The sequence below is a fragment of the Glycine soja genome, chromosome 6 (assembly GCF_004193775.1).
Source record: "Glycine soja cultivar W05 chromosome 6, ASM419377v2, whole genome shotgun sequence".
Classification (NCBI taxonomy): Eukaryota; Viridiplantae; Streptophyta; class Magnoliopsida; order Fabales; family Fabaceae; genus Glycine; species Glycine soja.
Genome location: NC_041007.1, coordinates 17,974,601 through 17,996,857, shown reverse-complemented (window position 1 = coordinate 17,996,857; position 22,257 = coordinate 17,974,601). Strand labels below are relative to the sequence as shown.

The 22,257-nt window shown below is 35.0% G+C and overlaps 1 protein-coding gene and 1 pseudogene across 1 annotated transcript; both read right to left on the bottom strand.

Annotated features, from left to right (window-relative positions):
• Nucleotides 1-258: 258 nt before the first annotated feature.
• On the bottom strand, nucleotides 259-4,316 carry LOC114416578 (probable LRR receptor-like serine/threonine-protein kinase At1g74360). Its single transcript, XM_028381492.1, has 2 exons — nucleotides 3,999-4,316; nucleotides 259-3,714 (listed from the first exon to the last, which is right to left on the bottom strand). Exons 1-2 carry the CDS (start codon nucleotides 4,123-4,125, stop codon nucleotides 500-502), a joined length of 3,342 nt encoding a protein of 1,113 aa, XP_028237293.1. The 5' UTR covers nucleotides 4,126-4,316; the 3' UTR covers nucleotides 259-499.
• Nucleotides 4,317-13,843: 9,527 nt separating this feature from the next.
• LOC114415909 lies at nucleotides 13,844-21,854 on the bottom strand (annotated as a pseudogene).
• Between the last annotated feature and the right edge of the window lie 403 nt (nucleotides 21,855-22,257).

Here is a 22,257-nt window from a genome sequence, read left to right as displayed (position 1 = left end):
CTTAGCTCATTAAATTAAACATTTTTATTAATGACTTTTTAGCTTATTAAATTTTTTTTATAATTTAATATTTATTATTAATTTTTTTCGTACCCACTTCAAGTGTAAATAAATTTAACACTTCTATAACAGGATTCAGTTCACTCCCTGTTGTCTGTTGTCTCAGAGTTCTGGGATCCTCAATGATTTAAGTTACCTTTGTTCAAAGAGTTAGAAATCTTCTTGACGGATTGAAGAAATAATTACTTTACCCTGCCATTGATCAAAAGACAAATTGAACAGAGGTGCTTATTATTCATCAGAAGGTGTTAAACAAAAGTAAAGCCACAAAGATAAAACCTCATGTATACAGAACAAAATTGAACAACTTCTTCAACATGAATGGTGATTCTTTACATGAGAAGAATCAACTGTGTATGACATGTGTGTTTCTATGTAAAACTGTATTGGAACTTACACTATATGCACAGTTATTTTTCTGTCTTAAATCACAAAAAGACTACACAATGTGTCCACCATTTGAGTCCCCAGTGGGATTGTATATCCTAATCAGCATAGCTAGAACCTCCTTCATGTTAGGCCTAGCCTGTGGTGCATCATGTGTGCACTTCACTCCAACTTGGAGCAATTCACTCATCTCCTTTGCCCCTTCCACTACTCCACATCCCTTCAACAAAACTGGCACATATTGATCCAACCCTTGTCTTCCAGAACTCATCATCATAACGCGCCGAGTCCATTCCACCAAGCACTCTTCACCTCCATCCACTGCTCTTCTTGCTGTTGCTAGCTCCATGACCAACACTCCAAAACTATACACATCCCCTTTTGTAGTGGCTTGCCATGTTTGTCCATATTCTGGTGCAACATACCCAACTGTGCCAGCCACTATAGTGCTCACATGACTATCTCCAACATTAACAATTCTAGCAAGTCCAAAATCTGTGACCTTGGCCTTGCCATCTTTGTCTAGCAACACATTACTAGCCTTCACATCTCTATGCACAATAGAAGGGTAGCACTCATGGTGTAAATAGACTAGTGCTCTAGCCACATCGATTGCCACTTCTAGGCGCCTCTTCCACGCCATCCTTTTTGTATCAGTCACAAGTTCCTCCAAGCTTCCACCTCCTATGTACTCATAGACTAGTATCTTCTGTGAACCATAGAGGCACCAACCATAGAGTGTGACAAGGTTTGGATGAGGCCAGTTAAATCCAAGACCACTCAGAACCTTCATTTCGGCTCTGAATTCTTTTTCGCCCTCAGTTCCTTCCCTTTGAAGCTTCTTCACTGCCACTTCTCTCCCATCTGGAAACATCCCTCTATAGACTGTTCCATAGCCACCCTTTCCTATGATTCTCTCCTCTGTGAAGTTGGAGGTTGCTTTTAAGATGTCAGCATGTGTGAAAACTGTCTTGTTTAGGTGGAATATCTTGACAGTATCGGAATACCCTGCTGAGGATCCGGTGCTGCCTGAATCATGTGCTTGCTTCTTTGTATTATTCTTCATGAGGTATCCTGGTTCCACCTTTGGACTTTTCACCAAGAAACATATCACCAGGAAAAGAAGTCCAAAGACCATGATAGCAAGTGCTAGAGCCAAAACCAAAGACCATTTTGTGGGATTTTTCAAGACTTTGGGTAAAGTCCTATTTCTATCATCAGTGATGTTAAAGAACAGGTTCAAAAGGGGGTCACCCAAATATGAATCCTTGTCAAAAGTGAGTAAGTGTCCAGCTGGTGGGACTGCACCAGATATGAGAGGATTATATGAGATGTTGAACATGCTAAGCTCATCCAAGCGTGCCAAAGTTACGGGAAATGCTCCGGAGAAATTGTTACAAGACAAATCCAGATCCTGTAGACACTTCATGTTGCCAATATTACTTGGAAGTTCACCAGAAAAATTGTTTCTGGTCATGTTCAAGACTACAAGTGGCAAACCTACCATCTCTGGAGGGAATTTCCCAGTGAACTTGTTATCCCCAAAATGCAACATGCTGAAGTTCACCATGTTCCCAATTTCTGAAGGGATTTCACCACTCATTTGGTTCCCACTTAGCTGAACATACCCTGCTATGTGTGAAGGTTTAGAAGAGGGCACAGATGAACACATGGGAAAAATATTATGTCCTTTGAGCAACCTATCCCAAAGGGCCCTACAATTCTTCCTTGTTAAGATGTTATACACAAAGCTGAATGGAGGGTAATCAGCAGGTATCCATCTCCTCATTGCTAAGCACTCACTATTGCCAGCAACAACTCCCCCAAGGTTTCTATTGTTTGCTTCAAATGTGGCCCTTGCATTCCTTCCGATTCTCGTTAGTTCGGAAGGAAATTTTCCCGAGAGTTTGTTGTTTGCAAGGTTCAGCCATAACATGCTTGAGCAGTTTCCCAACTCTGGCGGGATTTCTCCTGATAACAAATTATCTGAAAGGGTTAGCCATAGGAGAGTACTCAAGTTTCCAAGGCTTGGTGGGATTGGTCCACTGAAATTGTTGAAGGCAAGATCAAGTGCCATAAGGCGAGTCAACTTTCCCAATTCAGATGGAATAGGCCCAGAGAACTGGTTGTAGGTTAAGGTTAAGAAGGTAAGTCCAGACATTTGTGAGATTTCAACAGGTAATGGACCTGAAAAGTTGTTGAAGCTTATGTCCAAACGGCTAAGGTTTGTCAATGTAAAAATGCCTGATGTGTTCAACCCTCCAGTGTAGGAATTTGAGTGCAGCACAAGAAACTTCAGTTGCTTGAATTTCCCAAAAATCTCCTGCACCTCCCCACCAAATTTATTCCTGCTTAAATCCAAGATGAACAAATGGGTCAAGTTCAAAAGGGTCTCTGGGATATCCCTCGAGAAAGTGTTGTTCCCCAAGAACAATGCATCAAGACCAGAAATGGAACCAATTTCACTGGGAATATCTCCAGTAAAATTGTTACCAGAAAGGTTGAGAACCAACAAATTCTTGCAGTTAGCAACCTCCTTTGGGGGCTTACCGTCAAATTCATTAACAGAAAGGTCAAGTTTTTCAAGGCTACAATTGATTGGAAAAGCCTTGGAAGGAACAACCCCTGTGAGAAAATTCTCTGAGATTGAAAACTCTCTCAGCCTGGAAAATCCAGTCCATAGGGTCCCATTCAGATGGTTGGTGCTCAAATCCAAGTGCTGCAACTTCAAGCATTGATCAAAGAAGCCATCAATTCCACCATTCAAGTGATTGTCTGAAACATTCAAAGTCACCAAACTATCACAAATGGCAGGGAAACTCAACCCAAGTCCCCCAACAAATCTATTAACTGACAAGTCCACTGTTTGCAACTTTGTCAAACCCTTCAAATTCAACTCCCCCTTAAGAGTATTATGAGAGAGATTAAGATACACAAGCTTGTGGCTCCTCCTCAAATCCTCAGGAATTCCCCCAGAGAGAGAGTTCCAAGAAATATCAAGGTGCGTGAGTTCAGTGAGTTGAGAGAAATTTTCGAATATGTTACCATATATGTCACTGTAAGAGATATCAACTTTCACAACCCTCCTTGTTGTTCCATTCAAGATGCTGCTGCACTTGATTCCTGACCAATCACAAGGATTTGAACTGTTCTTGTTCCAGCTTGTGTACCCTCCTTTATTTGCAAGAGTTTGTGTTTGCAAATATGATTTCAGCTTCAGCAAAACTCGTGCGTCAGTTTCCAATGAATCCCCAACAACTAGTTTACCTGTACAAAAGGTACCACAACCTTGGTAAACATGAAAGATAACTAACAAAACAGCATCAATGATCAACCTAGGAAAACCAGAACAAACATAAAATAAATAGAGAATCTAACAACACCCCACCACCAAATTAGATTGGTGCTTAATAACTTAATAATAAATATTGATTCTTATTAAGGTTCACCAATCATCAGCACCAATAAAGCAATTATTATTACCCCAAAAAGGAGTTTGAGGCAAAAACTTTTAATTTTTTGGAAAAGGGAACAGAGTTTTGAGTTAGTACCTGAGAAAAGGATCAACAAACAGACAAACAGGAAGCCCCATGAATCGGTTTCCTGCTCTGACATTAATGATGATGGTCCTTCTCTTGTGCTATGTGTTTTTTTTCTTCTATGAGCAACAAAACTCATGTACTTGATGGAATAAAATATGAGTGAATCTTTGAGGGGCTCAAAACTGTAAAGCCATTGGTGTGTGTTTTGGTTGGAATGGTCTACCAGTGCCAGGTGGTGATGGTGGACAAAAAAACAATTGAACTCTGAAGTCTGAACAACACTGGCTCGTGTCTTTATTTTCCATTTTTTGCTTCTTGTGATATCATGCTGAGGGGTTTATTTTATTTTATTCAATACGTATAAGTGAAGAATGAACGAACGATTGTTGTTGTTTATTGATTAAAAAAAGTGTGGTTGATGTGGTTTGTCCCCGAATGTGAATGTCAAATCAGGTATGTGTTTCTAATCCGGGCTAGCTAGCTAATTGTAGACTAAGGAGCTCAAGTTTCACATTTTTTTTAACATATTCTTTTTGTTACTCTCTCTAATTTATACAAGGTTAATTATTTTTTTAATGAGATTCACTAAAGAAAATCAAGATATACATATTTAATGACATCCACATAAAGTTTACCAAATAAGAAAGAATATGTTGATTAGATATGATATTCCTATGATAAAATTATACAAGAATTTAATTAGAATGTGACAGTGAATAAGATCAAACAAAATCAATAGATGATTTAGTTAGTTATTTAAATATTTTAATATGTGTTTTATGACTTGGTTGTACGTAAGAAAAAGAAGATTTTATTTTATTGGATGAAATAAAATCTATTTTAATAATTTTTACGTCTTAAGAGTTAATTTTATAACTTTTGATGGTGAGGATATTTTGTTTTAGTAAAAAATATGTCAATTTTTCTTACATTACAATACATAAAAATAACATACTTTTTTATTTCTCTTTATGATGTAACTTATTTTTTCTCTTTGATTTTTAAAATATTGAAAAAAAAATCTGGTTGTGTATGGATGAATATTAATTTGAGAGTCACAAGAAGCAATTAAAGGAAATGAGTCACAACTCACAAGAAGCAAAGGAAACCGAGAGTCACGGCATTTTGGATTTGGTAGCAAAGGGGCGGTCGAGCCGCCATTGCTGACCGGTTCGACGAAGATTGGCTCGCACGGGTTTGGCTACATTGCTACCACGCAAAGACTACTTTGCTGAACCATTTATAACACTTGAACAAGCTAAGTATGTATTCACACATAAATGATTAGATGAGAATAACAATAAGGTAGAGTTTAAAAGCTAGTACAAGATGTATATAATTAAGGGATCTGGGATACTTGAGTGTTATAAATTTTTTAGTATTTATGTTAGATTTTTATAGATAAAAAAAAGATATATAACACAACAATTAATATATCATAAAAATAGAAACATAAATCTTAAATAGAAATGAAAACAAAAATATTTCGTAAGTCAACTTTGATTATTATAAACAAAATAAATATTATTATTATTATTTAATATTGTAGTATTTTACCTATACCGATATAAAAAATAAAATAAATAACAGAAAGATACTAGCTATAAGATAGATCAAAATATATAATTTCTTTTTTTAAAATATTCGTCATAGTATGTAACTCCAACTATGATTAAAAATTTAGCCCCAAACTCGATAAAAATAAAAAAATTGAGTTGTGTTATGGGTCACTCATTATCAATTTGATTTTATGTCAAGAAGATCTACACTAAAATTCATTTACCTTTAATTAAAGTTGATGAAAAGGTATTGAAGTAAAAGAAGTTAGAGACATGAATTTTGTTGTCGAAGGCTTTAAAAATCGATATGACATGTTTCTATGTTTAAATATTTTGGATCCATATAATACAAAACGATGAAAAACTAATGAGATTATTGTCACGCGCTATACAATTAGGAGGAGCAAATGGAGAAAGACGTTAGGAGCTATTAGTAATTGCAAATGTTGTATTGCATTGTGTATTTATTTTTCTATTAATGACAATGGTATATGAATGTGTACTAATACAACAACTTTAAATTTTAATAATAAAAATATCACTTAATATTTTGGCTCCCTCAAAATAATTGGTCAAACTCTGTCACTGAGTTCAGTAATTAACTAATCTGAAATTTACTAGATAATCTCACCATCAAGAATTAATTAGTCACATAACTTCTAGATAGAGAGAAAGAAAATGAAAGAAACAAGCGAGAACAAAAATGGACAGAGAGACAAATGCTGCAACAACGAGATAACGACAAACGCATGGCGCCCGTGCGTGGGGTTTAAGAAAAGACAAACCCAAGGATTATTAAAGATTTGATGTGAACATTATTTTATTTATTTGTTTTTAACATATCCTCGCGTTCGAATATTGTTGGTTTTGATTTTTTTTTCATGGATCACGGATGTTCCTAATTTATTAAATTAGAGACTTATCTTATTTACAATTAATAAAAATCTTAAGAGAATCACACATTATTAGAAAATACACTTTCAACATCAGTTATTTAGAACATTTTACATCGGTTCTAAAATTGATATTAAAAGTAACGATGTTGAATGCATGAATGTTAACATCGGTTTTGGAGAACCGATGTTAACATACATATGACAACATCGGTTCTCTAAATATCCGATATTAAACACAATGAACATCAGCAAAAAAAAAAATGTACGCATGATGAACGTTGACATCGGTTTTCCAGTAAAACTGAAGTTAATATGTTAGTTTAACATTGATTTTCTAAAAAATCGATGTCAACGTTGATGATGCATACAATTATTTGGTGTAGTTCTTTGTGTATAACATTGGTTAATTATAAATAACCGATGTTAATATTCAAATATTCACATCGATTATTTATAATTAACCGATGTTAATGTACAATAGTTGACATCGGTTATCTACAGATAACCGATGTTAAAATACAAATGCTGACATCGGTTATACACAAAAAACCAATGTTAATATACAAGCGTTAACATCGGTTTTCTATTATAACCGATGTTGGTTATGATATTAATATCGGTTTTTGTTAATAACCGATGTTGTTTTCAAGTATTTTTTTTATATATACTTTCTGTTTTTACAGTAAACCCAAAATTGAACCTGTCAAATGCAATTTCAGGAGGCCTAATTCACAGCAAATAAACATTTTATTCTGCTTTCAAGCAGTTTTAATGATAATAAACATCAAATAATTGATTTATATATTATAAAGAACAATCATCAAATGAATTCAATGTTCATGTTACATAGAAAATGTAAAAATTGTTAAAAAATGTCCCTAAATCCTAGGCCTGATCTCTAACTCGGAGATAAAACTGTGTCCACTGGATCCGCAATGCTTTTAATCTCTCAGGCTCCAATGGTCTAGGATCGTTAAAATACTGCATGATGAAATAAATCATATTAAGTTAATAATGTAATACAAATTATAAATAAATCGATTTTCTTTGAAATAAACTTACCGCTTCCCAATTATTTCTAAAAGTTCCTAAAATGATGGTGGACATCTAGTGCATCACATAGTAGCTGCACTTAGTAGTTCCTTTTTGTCTATTACACTAAATACATAATGAAATTTGGATATTAATTAAACAAATAGTGTACAGACACATAAAGAAATATATATAAGTGGAAGTTTTATGTAAATGACGTACCTTGACGACAATCCACCTAGTAGGAGCCTTTGATTTAGGATGTGGAGCATCATCAAGACCCTTGATAGCACAGTTCCATATGAGTAACAGTTAAAAACTGGTGTTGTACGTTGAGGTATTACAATGCAAATGTATTGAAAAGAACAGTAACCTATTAATAATCCCCTTAAGGTAGTTGTCTGGCCTGTTATGCAATGAACAAAACCAGACAACTAAGTGTTCCTTGGGCAAGATGACCACCATCTGCCAGTGTCCGCTGCAGTGGAACCTAAAATGGGTTAGTACCTTAGTAAACATTAATTAAATTTTGTTATTTTGTGACTTATCCATTTAGGTAGGCTCCAAGATACACATCGCGTTGTGAACTCTGCATCCAACTCTTTATGTAACTTTCAGATTCAAACTGCGATTGCCCAAACCTCTGAATGGACTGAGGCTCGAGGAATCCATAGATATCAGAATTCCCCGCTCGCATACATGTTTTAGTGAGATGCTTGTTTATGTTAAGTCAAAGTTAAATATTTATGAATTGAAAGCCATAACTTAGGTAAATAAAAGCCTTTTATATAAAGACTTACAGAATCCACAACTGTAGCACTGATATGCTGAGACATTGACCATCGTGTGCGATTTCGGAGAGGTCTTCGTGCTTTATGTACAGGGGGAAATCTGGATTAACGACCCCGAACACGGTGGCATCCCATCTAACTTGATAAGGGCTCAAGAAAAGCTCTGGGATGGTCAATGTCATCAGATAAAGCGGATCATCGACCTCCGGATCGGGCTTCGGAGGTGGTTTTGGCGGAGACACAACTACCTGTTCATGAAACAAAGTTAAATAGCCAAATTTGAGGCACGCTTAATGAATTAATTTAAAAAGAAGAAACATATAGTAAGAACAATAAGTACCTGGTGTGATAAAGACTTGACCAGATGTGTCGGCCAAGCAAGGAAGGTGTGAAGTGTCTGCCCCACTAAGGAAACCTCATCAGTGGGTACAGGAACTGGAGCATCTGCATCTTTAACATCATCCACACTCACCTTTAATTGGCCAGGCAACAAAGGAGTGTTATGAACAAGAGTGGATCCCTCATAAACTCTCCCCATAGCAACCAGGCGGGCAGGATCTGCTTCTATGTACAAGCCGCACCTGTCAGAGTCACCCGTCTCAGGATCGTTTCCTGAGGGATCAACACAACTCCCCTTTGTGCTCACTCGAGGGCCGGAGGGACCAGGACCAACCAGAGGCTCAGGAGGCACTGCAAGTCCCTGAGATTGCATCTGTGACTGAAGCTGGCTGAAGGATGCCATGACCTGCCTTCACTTTCTCTGTGATGGACTCCTTTAGCTGGTCCCTGATCTGCTGGGTCAGCTGATGTAATTCGTCAGGAGGTAGGGAGGAAGCGTTGCGGGACGTCCGTGGAGCCGATCCAAAGTATTGCTTGATGGTGACACCGACTCCAGCAGCACGGACACGTCCAGGGTGCTCTGGACGTCCAATAGCAGCGGCTAGAACATCCTGACGTCCATGGGGGACGAACGATCCCTATGTGGCCTGCTCCTCAAACGAATCCTACATAGAAAACACACAGTGGTACATGGCATTCTCAAAATATTCAAACATAATTGTAATGGTTAGTTGAAAATGACTTACAATCTTTTTGAGAAAGGTTTCACAGTCCATTTCAATCAATGGGCAAGCAGCTTTACACAAAGCTTTTTGTATCAGTAGTAGCCTACATTGTTACGAGCCTATTTAATGTAAATTTCATAGCAAATATATATCCATACTCTAGTTCCCTTTCAGAATATCAATGTCTGATTGTGGAACCATTTGTATGGTCCTTTATGTACTATTAAGTACCTCGGGTACTCCAATTAATATATAGATTACCTTTGCTGATAAAAAAAAATGGAAGCAGAAGGGAGATTAAAAAGCAAAATTGTTTGTAACAATCAGCTGTTGGAAGAGGCCCAACAATTATGGGACTTGGGGACAACCATAAGCTTGGAAGCAGACACATGTCACTTGTGTTTTATTCAAAGCTTTGCAGATATGGAGGCCAGAGACAAAAATGAAGCTATGGAGTTGGGAGAGAGGAAAACTCATAGATGAATATTTTTTCCTACAACATTAGAGGGCTGGGCAGTGGTAGTCACAAAATATATATACAGAAGGGCAGTAGATAAAAATATATATGGGGGGTGGAGAAATTTAGATGAGGGAAGAAATAGCAGCTTACACTCCCATTGGTGGAAGGGCCTAAGGCAGCTCAATCAAATAGAGGAGTCAATCAAAATAAAAGAGCAAATTCAGTGGAAGGTGTGCTGTGGAGACATGACCGGATTTTGGGAGGACAAATGGTTAGGGGGGGCAGAACTTTAATGGACAAATTTCCTACGCTCTATCAAGTTTCTAACCAACAACAACAAACTATCAGACACATGGGAAGCCACAAGGAGGAAGGGTGGGAATGGAATTTTAATTGGAGGAGAAACCTATTCGATAGTGAAGCTTCAATGGCTGCAGAATTCATAGAGGAAACAGGACTGATATCAGTTTAGCAACAAGAAGCAGATTCTTGGATTTGGAAGCAACATTCGAGCGGTATCTATTCGACCAATACTGCTTACAAGTTTCTGATGGAGGAAATAAGGGGGGATCCAGTGGATGGGAGCTTTGTGTTTCTATGGAAGCTTAAGATACCACCTAAGGCAAAGATTTTTACCTGGAGACTCATCAAAGACTGCTTACCAACGAAGCTGAACCTAAGAGGGAGACAAGTGGAGATAACTGACCCAATGTGTCCGCTTTGTAATAATTCCGAGGAGGATGCAGCACACCTCTTCTTCAGCTGCAGCAAGGTCCTCCCCTTGTGGTGGGAGTCACTTTCATGGGTTAAGTCAGTGAGTGCTTTCCCCAAAGAACCCAAATACCATTTTATGCAGCATACTATATCGAACGCTACACGATCAAAGGATATGAGATGGAGCTGCTGGTGGATAGCCCTCACAAGGACCATATGGCAACACAGAAACAAGCTGTTATTTGATAATCAAACTTTTAACGCAACCAAGCTGATGGATGAAGCACTTCTTCTTTTATGGTCTTGGCTTAAAGCAATGGAAAAAGATTTTGATACACATTTCAATCAGTGGTCCTCTAATCTGGCAGATGCCTTTATGTAATTAGAAAGGGAATGTACTGGCTGAGCCCTCTTCCAAGAGGTGCAGCACATATGTACTTAAGTCAGGGGTTGTAGCTGGTACTTAATTCATCTTGTGTACCAGCTATGTTCAAAATATATCTGTACTCACAGTACCTCTGGTACTATTTGATCTATCTAATACATATCTATTTTTGCTGAGCAAAAAAAAAAGATAAAAATACAAAAACATTCAACACTAACAATTAACAAGTTCTGAGCCAAAATCACAGTCAATACATCAAAGATATCAGTCCAGTAAAAAAAAGGTCATGTAGAGAGGCATCAAGATATCAGTCCCATGAAAGAAAGGTCATGTAGAGAGGCATAGCATAAGTTACAAATATACCAGTAATGCATACAACAACAATTTCAAATTAGTTTTTGAATGAAACATATAAATACCTGAGTTCGATTCTTCAGCACAATTGACTTTCTAGCAATGACCGCAGGACCAGTTTGAATTTCGAAATAGCAATGACCACAGAATCAACAATGGCTAAAATCGCTCCCAATGGAATCTGAAAATACTATGGCAGCATAATTTAGTGTTTAGAAAATTAAATAAAAAAGTTATTCGTATTTTTGAAAAAGATGTTATAAATGGAGATGAAAGCAGTAAAAGAACATATGCAGAGAGTAGTAGTCAGTGAGTGAATCAGATCCAGATTGAGGTCAAATTACAGCCATTCTGCTGCAGCACTTCACTTTCATAGCTAGTTAGCTAGCTCTATAGCTATGGTAGGAGCAGTAAAGTGTGTCATAATTGCCATGCCAGCCACTTGTCTGAGCAATGGTTTTGGTTTGAAAACAAAAAGTAGTGTAATGTAAAAACTAAGTACTAACTAGTGTGTGATTGCTCTTGTTGCACATGGCAGCTCTACATTGAGTGCATACACAGAAGCAGTGAGGGAGCTGGCATGTGAGATATTGGAGCTAATAGCAGAGGGGTTGGGGGTCCTGGACACTTGGATATTTAGCATGTTCATAAGGGATGTTGATAGAAAATGCAGTGGAGAAATGCAGCAAAGAAAATGCAAGCATAGCTCTTCCTTAACATCATTCCTTTCCCCTGTTGTCTTTCCTAAATGCAGCAGAGAAATGTAGTAGATTCAGCATGAAAGGACCCTTTTTGAATGTGCCCTGAAACTTGTTTCTTTGTGGCATTCGTATTTAATTTGAATTAATGTATTAATTCTTTGTGGATTCTGATCAATTTGAATTTTGTTATTTTTTGAAAATTTTACTGCAACAGGAGATAATCAGGATATTGAAGAAAACCTAGAGAATGATGTAACAAATTCATCAAATGAAAGGTAAAATGGTAACTTAAATACAGTATGATGATTCTCATCATATATCCTTGTTTTTATTACTACTATACTTAAATACAGTCTGAGGCAGAAAGCAAGGATTAAATGGCTTAAAGAAGGTGATAGTAATACAACATTCTTTCATAAAACCATAAACTTCAGAAGACATTATAATGCAATTCAAGGCATCTTCATTGATGATGTTTGGGTTCAGCAACCTAAAGTGGTTAAGGAAGAAGCTGTTAAATTTTTTGCTAGTAGATTCACTGAGGAAAGCTTAAACAGACCTACCTTGGATGGGGTCCAATTCAACAGGATTACTCACACGCAAAGGGAGGAGATGATTGCCCCTTTTACAGATCATGAACTTATGGAAGTTGTGTGGAGTTGTGGAGGAGAGAAATGTCCTGGGCCGGATGGATTCAACTTTAATTTCATAAAGGAGTTTTGGGGGGTCTTAAAACCAGAATTTAGGAGATTCGTGGATGAATTTTATGTTAATGGAAGCTTCCCTAAGGGCAGTAATGCATCATTTCTGGCCTTAATACCTAAATCACACAACCCCCACACGTTTAATGACTATAGACCCATCTCCCTCATTGGCTGTATGTACAAAGTAATAGCCAAATTATTGGCAAACAGACTTAGCAAAGTGATGGCTGACCTTATTGATGAAAGGCAATCGGCTTTCATAAAGGATAGACACATCCTTCATGGAGCTTTGATTCTCAATGAGGAAGTAGAGGAAGCTAAAAGGTGTAAGAAGCCAGCACTGGTTTTCAAAGTGAACTTTGAAAAGGCCTATGACTCGGTTTCATGGTCATTTCTGGAGTATATGCTGGATAGGATGGGTTTTTGCCTTAAATGGAGAAATTGGATCAATGCTTGTATGCAATCAACCACTGTATCAGTCTTAATAAATGGCAGCCCTACAAAGGAATTTGCCCCCTCTAGAGGACTGAGACAAGGGGATCCTTTAGCCCATATGCTTTTTAATATTGTAGCAGAAGGCTTGACTGGTATGATGAGGGTGGCAACAAACAAATATTTGTTCAGAAGCTACTTGGTTGGGAAGCAGAAAAAGCCTGTAAATATTCTGCAATATGCAGATGATACAGTGTTTGTGGGTGAAGTTTCATGGGACAACATAATTGTGCTAAAGGCAATGCTTAGGGGTTTTGAAATGGCATCTGGATTGAATATTAATTTCTCAAAGAGCTATGTGGGGATATTTGGAGATGATACCAGTTGGGTTCATGGTGTAGCTTAGTTTTTGAATTGTAGGCATATGGTGACACCCTTCTACTACTTGGGGATCCCTATTGGGGCTAAACCATCTAGTTGTATGGTGTGGGAACCACTGATAAAAAAATATGAAGCCAAATTATCCAAATGGAACCAGAAAACTCTATCAATGGCAGGGAAGGCTACTTTGATTAATTCAGTTTTAACACCACTGATAAAAAAATATGAAGCCAAATTATCCAAATGGAACCAGAAAACTGTATCAATGGCAGGGAAGGCTATTTCTATTTTTTACACATTTAAAACTCAAACATATAAAATAAAAAATATATAATAAACTAACAAAGATAAAGACAAAAAAAAAGGAAATATAAACTCACCTCAGTTGGTGCTGCTGCCCATCATTTCACTCTCACAACAAATAGGAATCATGTACCTGCATGGAAGAAATAATCACACAACACACAATGATCAGAATAAGCAAATGCATATAATTAAGCATGATACAATATCAATATTGATGGAAGTAACAATGACTTGTCAAAATTTTGGATGAAATTCAATATGTAAATCAAAGCTTTGTCCCTAAAACCCTCTGTGTAAATCAAAGCTTTATCCCTGAAACCCTTTATGTAAATTTGATAGCCTCGTCTCTCCCTTCCTGAAAACCCACTAAAAACTGCCTAACCCCCCCTGCTGTTACTCCATAATTTATTCTGCAATAACTGCTTAAGGCAATTACATATGGTCCTAAATCACTACAAATTCAGTTACGATTAACCCTTTGTGCCTAACTAGGGTTTCGAAACATCACAATAGAGACAGACCATTGAACAATGGATTTTCATCATTAACATACAACAGAGACATACCTTCGATGAAAGCACAGACACGAACTCCACAAACACGAACTCGACAATGTGGTTGCAGTCACGGAAGCGTAGCCCAGTTTGCGACAAACACGAACTCAGGCAGAAGGAGAAACAACAATAACGCCCTGGGAGTACCCTTTCCGGGACTTTTTCCTTTCCTACTTTTCTTCGACCTGCGAAAGTGAGCAAATGTTAAAACGACGAACGCCTAATGTTAAAACGAAAGGACGTACCTCAATGGATAAGTGGCAAAGACGATCTCCACAAACACGATCTCCACAATGTGGTTGCAGTCACGGAAGCCCAGGCGACTTTGACACAAAGACGATCTCAGGAAGAAGGAGAAAGAAGAAGAACGATAGGGTTCAAGCGCGCAGGTTGTGCAATTTCAGAAGTTTAATATATAATGATAACAACATCGGTTTTTTAAAAATAACCGATGTTAACATCAACTACGTAACATCGGTTATAATAAAACCGATGTTAACATCGACTCCATAACATCGGTTTTTACAAAACCGATGTTAACAACGACATACTAACATCAGTTTTTCCAAAATCGATGTTAACTAAGTCTACTTATTTACAAAAATGTCATCGTGCTTTTGTTAACATCGGTTATTCACATAACCGATGTTAAAGGTTCGATGTTATATGTAAAATTTGTAGTAGTGACACCACAAAAGTTAGCCAACGTAGTTGGAGAATCGAAGGCCTTATAAACCCCACACTACAATATGATACTTCCAATGTGAGACTCCAAGCCTCATACCTTGTAATTGGATCCTAAAATCCCATCAGACTCTGTGGCTCTGCACGCAGGCTGGCTGGACACTAGCCCTTTGATTAGTCCTGGGCGAACCCTGTAATGTCGGTGTCACCACCCACGCTGCTTGGTTGCAGCTGGAGTCATGGTGGAAGGCTCTAATACCAATTGATAAGAAGCTTGAGAGAACCACACCACAAAAGCTAGCTATTTTAATTGGAGAGCCCAAGACCTTATAAACCCCACTCTAAAATCTCATACTTCTAATCTGAGATTCCAAGTCTCATATCTTATAATTGGATCTTAACAATAATGTATAATTGTCATGCTTCAATATAAATTTTTCTACTCAATAAATGAATTTTACTAATATAGACGCAGTTGTATCTTATATTATTGCGTCTTTTGATCTAATTCAACTTAAAAAATATGATTAAAATAAATGGTTTAATAAAAATATATTTGACTAATACTAATAATAATAAATAAATAAAATTATTATCTATCATTATAAATATAATATATAATATAATGATAAAAATATGAAAATCCTATCTTGTATAATAATAATAATAATAATAATAATAATAATGATATACAATTTAGTGGAAGAAGAGAAAAAATATAATAAAATCTTACTTTATATAGAAATAAATAATAAATAAATCTAATAAATATTTAAGGATAAAAAAGAATACAAATAAAAAAAATTAAGCTGACATTTTAAAAAAATATTACATGAAAATAATGTTTAAAAAAACATTAAAAGTTTGTTCATCAAGCAATAGAAAAAAAAACTTAAATTCAGCTGATAAAAAAATTAAAAATTAACAAAAATACCTTTTCAAACATAAAATAATTAACTAGTAAGACATAATTTTTTTATGAAGTTTTTTCGTAAATATTTTTAAAAATTATTTATTTTAATTTATAAAAATATAAAAAAAATATTTATTACTTATTTATAAAAATACAATATAATCTAGTGTTATTTTTAACCATTATGGATCTTATATTGAAATACGCACTTTTTAGAAGAAGAAAAAATAACTTTAAATATGTTTTTTATTCATCTAAGTTAATATTATTTTTAATTTTAAACCAAAAATTGTTCTCTTGTACTTTTGTGCGTATAAAAATTATTATATTATTTTTTTAAGTTAAATGGGGATAATTTATTTAACAGGCATGTTATAATTAATATTTTTAATAGTAAAACTATTTATTTTACATATATAATATGTAATTTTCTAATTAAATGATGTAAATTATGGATATATTTTTGTTTCTCGACTTTTTTAAGATATATTTTGTCAAAATGTTAGTTTTTACTAAATGGATTATAAAATTTTGTTGAGATAAAATAAAATCAAATGAAGAAATAATAAATAATTGAATTATGTTAGTTTATTTTATTTTTAATCTCAAAATAAGATGTTTTAAATTCTTTTATTTTCACAGTTGAGTACAAATCGGCACATTATAATTTCACTTTCAAACATGTATCTTGTAATTAATTATATTATCTCTTTCTCTAAGTGATAAAAAAAAGTCTAATTTTTTAAAATAATGTTTGAAGTTTGAAACTTACAATTTTTTTTAAAAAAATAATCTGTAACTCGTGCATGCGCAAGGGTCTGTTGGTCTTTTATTTAGCAAGCATTGTAATTTTTTATTGCATGGCAGGAATAAAAGGAAATATAGGAAAGAATGTATGCTACGAAAACAAAATCGAACATTTATAATAATATTGTGGTGAAAAATACATAATATTGTCTGAAAATGAAACGAAATATTACAAAAATTAATTTGTGTCACTGTCAAACAATTATTTTTGCCTTCGAATATTTATAATAATATTATGGTGAAAAATACATAATATTGTCTGAAAATGAAACGAAATATTACAAAATTTAATCAGTGTCACTGTCTTCCCAATCTTTTTGCCTTCTGATAACCATCTCCCAGACTTTGTCGTGAGGTCTAAAATAAAACGAAACTTCTTGGATGAAATCACCGTCGGCCAGAAACTAGTACCAAGGTCGAACAATGGATCTGTCGTTAATACCAGCGTCAATGATGGTCACAGGCCATTGAAGTGGAGGAGAATGTTTTCTCAGGATTGTCATATGTCGGCCATAGGCATCAACATATGGCACTGCAAAGGGTGGAAGTTCCTATAGTAAAAATTGAAATAAGTAATACAATTTAATAAGTATTGTAATAAGAGAGTGTGATTAGTAAATGAAGATTTACCAGTGGATAAGGGACACCGAGAATGGCTTGAGTGATTTCTACCATCCATACGTATTTTCTTCTAGTCAGTCGAGGTCTTCCGCAGCTTTGCTGTTTTAGTGGTGGTGTGAAGTGCAGGTTGAATATGCAGTTTTGGTTGCAAGCATAAAAGTTGATGGTGGTGGATTGATAAATTTGTAAGTCTGTTCTAAACTACCTGAGTCCATCAACAAGGTAAAATTTACTGTGGTGTTGCCTGACTCTGACTTGGTGTGTTCCTCCATTGTATTTAAACTGGACAAATTGTGGGTAGTTCGGTGCCCACTGTCAGTGGTAAAAGGATGGTATTTCAATAATATCCTGCAAGAAAACATTTTAAAAGATTACTGATACAACGTGAATGAATCAACAATGAGAATGAAAATAGAAAGATAGTTAAACTTACGTTGTCATTGTGAAATGCTGCTATGAACTGGTGGATGATGGGTGATGTTATAGGTGCATGCCTTAACTGTAGTGAGGCCGCATGATAATAGTAGGAAAAAATTTAAAAAAACAGGCGTAGTTTATAAATGTGATTCTAAAGGATGAAGCTAGATTTATTCTCACAATATAGGAGTAGAGAAAATGAATGTCGAAAACATGTAGAAAAAGATAAGAAATGTTGATATGAAGAACCTTCAGTGCTTGAGGCAGTGGATGATTGTGAGCTCATGTTGGTAATGGCCAGAAGTTGAAGATTTTTTTATAAGCAACAGCATTGTGTTGAAGACACGAACTAGAGTATGCCAAAAAAAGTTGTATTTTGGCGTGTGCAGTTGGAGTGAGGTAGCAAGTAATAAAAAGGTGATAGCTGGCTTTTTCGAAGGGTTGTAACTGGCGGCGATTGGAGTGGCTCGGGAAGTGTGTAGTATTCATTGTGGTGTGGAAGATTGAAAGGTAAGGGGCAGGTGAATGATTGTGGAGTTAGAGTGGTGGTTATGATGTGTTGTTGTTAGGATATGAAGAGTTTCCTGTGCTTGTTGTGGATCAATGTCACTAAGGTTTTCTTCCTCAGTCACCTAAACAGTGATGCCATTATTGTTTATTATTGTATTAAATAACCAATGTTTTAAAATTCAACTTTATTCCATGGCAGATAAATTTTTAAATGTATAGCACGCAACCATGAACCAACGAACTTAATTTTTTTTTGTTTTTGTAATTTCGATTTCTGTTTATGTTAAGTAACTGGACTTTTGACGGGAATGGACAATAGAGAACGATATGTTAGTTAAATCTAATTTTATTTGTTTTGAATTAATAATTTTAGTTAAGTGCTATTAACGATAATTTACTTTGGTGTTGGACTGATTGCAGTTTAGCAAAATGATTAACTTTTTCTTTTGTTAGTGGTGTAGATTAAATAAAAATGTTATTATTGACAGCAAAGTGTTGTTCCTCATATCAGTATTGACATTTTTAATAAGTAATTAATAGCATCTCTTACAATGTAATGAGTAGTAATACTTTCTTTAATTCATCAAAAATTTAAATATGAGCATGAGTTAAATTGTTAAATTTTATTCTTATACTAAGAGAAGTATAACAAAAGATCTGTAGACTTTTTATGGATTTAATTAGCAGATAACAGAGTAACTTATTATTTTTAAATGCCAAACCCGTGCAAGTGTAAATCAAAGAGTGGGATCATCAGAACCACTTGCCAGTTGTTGCCCATAAGGATTGAAGTCAACATTTAGTACAACTTTAGCATGACTTGCATAATACAAACAATGGCAACAACATGAATTCCAGAGAATATGACAATGACATTTCTGTTGTTAGAGATAATCGCAAATGCAATTTAAAGCACCTTAATTTTTTAAGACTGTAGTACAATGGTTGTAATTAATGTAAAAGGTGGGTGTGCAGATAGATGTTTATAAAATATCTATTGTAAAACCTATTAGATCAAACAACTATGTTCACAGAAGCAGTGAGTGTAGTTGTGGTAGAACAGTTTAGAAATATTCAAGTTCTAAAAGAGGGAGTTATATGCGAGTAATAATGTTGGAGTTATATGCAACCTTTTATGGCAGATATTGGTGTACAGACCTTATTGTGTTAATGGTCAATATTTAACAGCGAAGAAAGTCTGGAATTTTTATGTTCAAATATTAGAATGTTTGTCTTTGAAGTTGTATTTCTTTAATGGATTGTCATGTCAAATGTTATCAATCTTTTTTTAATTTATTGATGTAGAATCATGGAAGATTTGAATGCAGTAAATGATATTGGTTACCTCATAATAGAAGATCCAATGTTTGAGGTTGAGGTATGGTTTATTGGGTGATATCATTTGAATAGTAGCTGCATATTATAGGTTGAATGAATTAGTGTTAAATATAGTATTATGCAAACTAATAATTGTCATTGTATAGACATTGTATTTACCTTGTTAGATTTTTGAAGACCTCTTTGAAAACCACATTGGTGGTAGAGGACAATGTTTTGTGGTCTTTAACATGTATTAAAACTTTTAATCTATTCTTTGATTTGACCCTTGATAATGCAACATATAATTGACCATGGCTAAAGGCCGGCTTTGGTAAGTAAAGTTCAACAGTGGATAGTGATTGCCCTTGAGACTTGTTAATTGTCATTGCATAAGAGAGCATTATTGGAAATTGCCTTCTTAAAAGATTAAAAGGTCATGGTGATTGAGAAAGAGACATGAACATTCTTGGAATATAAACATTATGGCCTATATTTTTTCCAAAATTATCTCAGCTGCAATAACGTGTTTTGTAAGCCTTGTAACAATTAATCTAGTGTCATTACACAATCCTTGAGTTTGATCTAAGTTTCTTAATAGCATAATAGGTGATCCAATCTTTAGTTTGATAGAATGATTGAGCAAGCCAGATGTTGTCAAAGAATTAAGAAATTTGGTAGTTAGTGAGCTGAAATGACAACTTTGTATGCTTTCTGATTTGTCTTGTGAGTTAGAACTTAGATATTCCATATATTCACCTATGATAATTTTTGTAATTAGTAATTAAGTTAATAATAAATATAAATAAAATCAATAAAGATAGTAGATAGCCGGTAATTTTGCATAATGACAAATGAAGTAGTAACAATTTACATTTAAGGGAAGACAAATTAATTAGATAGAGATTAAGGAATTATATAAGTCATGTTGTGAATAGTTGGGATCAATGATAGTATATAATCATTGACTTGTTGGACTGTTTCATTTGTTGAAGCTAATATTGCTTCAGATTGGAAGAATTCTGGGTTGTCGTGATGCTAGCATAAATCTGGAAATGTGGAATTAACTATCCCATGTATTGGATCATCATATTTTGTTATTAGGAGATCTTGTGGGATTTTCACTATAGCATAACCATCATTTGGAAGTCCAATAATTCCATCTCCAATGTCTAGAATCCACTGTGCAAATGTCACAGTTTCTTCGTTATCTGCTGGTTGTGTGTTGCTTTGTAACCGCATATTTTTTTGTTAGTGTTAATACCCGACAATAATCCCATAGATAAAAGGAATTTATTGTTGCATGAACAATGTCCGAGCAACTACCCCTAGGAATGACGGGTAAAATTTTCCAAAAATTTCCACCTAACACCATGACTTTACCTCCAAAGATCTGATTTGAACTGTTTTTGCCTTTAATAATATCTCTTAGACTTTTATCAAGCGCTTCAAAACAAAATTTATGAGTCATGGGTGCTTCATCCCAAATGATTAGACTTGTTTGATTTAGTAATTGAGCTAGTTGACTTCCTTGGTGTATATTGCATGTTGAGTCTTCAAAAATTGGAACAGGGATCTTGAATTCGGAATGTGCAGTTCTACCTCCAGGAAACAGTAGATAAGCTATGCCACTAGAAGCAACCATAATAACAATTTTGTTGTATGCTTTTAATGAACTTGCCAATGTTTTCCAAATGAATGTTTTTCATGTACCTTCATATCCATATAGGAAAAACATGTCACCTTCATCATTCTTGACAGCTTGAATAATTTGTTAATAAATCGATGCTTGTTGATCTGTAGTTATGGATATGTATTTATGAGATGTGAAAGAAGAATTATTAAGCAACACCAAATTTTTCAAATGGTCATCATTAAGATGTATCTCTAACAGATCAGAAATAATTTGTTAAATTATGATTATTATAGATGGGATTTGATATAAAAATATAATTGAACTAGCTGTATTTGTTGTTGTTTTCCTATGATGATACACAATGTCATCAGCTAACCAATGTCAGGTTTGGTCCCAAACTTCTTCAGGTTTGTGCATGGTACTTGTTAGAAGCATTAACACAAATAACTTTCTCAAATAATGTGTTGTGCCCCAGTCTTTTGCTTCTTTGATTGCTTCAACAAATTCCCTATCATCTTGTAAAAAACCCATCGCAAAGCATGCTTCTCTATATGTGAGATATTGAACATTAACAACTGTTCTTATATCCTCAAATGAGGTTAGGCCTTTGCAAACAGTAAGCGTCATCCTTAAATAAAATAATTCTCCTGTAGTTGGTGGAACCCATAGTAGCCTCCCAATCGTGTATCCTTTTTTTCAAGTTGCCAAGATTTTTTTTTATTAGAAACAAATTCAGCATAAGTAAGAGTTCTTCCTTTAGGATAGCTTTGGTTGTTGTACATCTAAGAAATAAACTTTGAACCAGAGATGCTTGGCTTAGACAGGACATCGTCAATATCATCATGGTCTTGGTAAAGAACATTGTGTTGTCCTGGAAGATGGAAATGTAATCTTTCAACAACAGGCTTTCTGCCATGTATTGGAAAACCAAAGATTCTCCAAGTAGCTTCACAAGGAGAAATGTATTTGCCACTAAGATCCATGAATTAAAATAATATTGGTAAGATAAATTACATGTTACAAACTAATG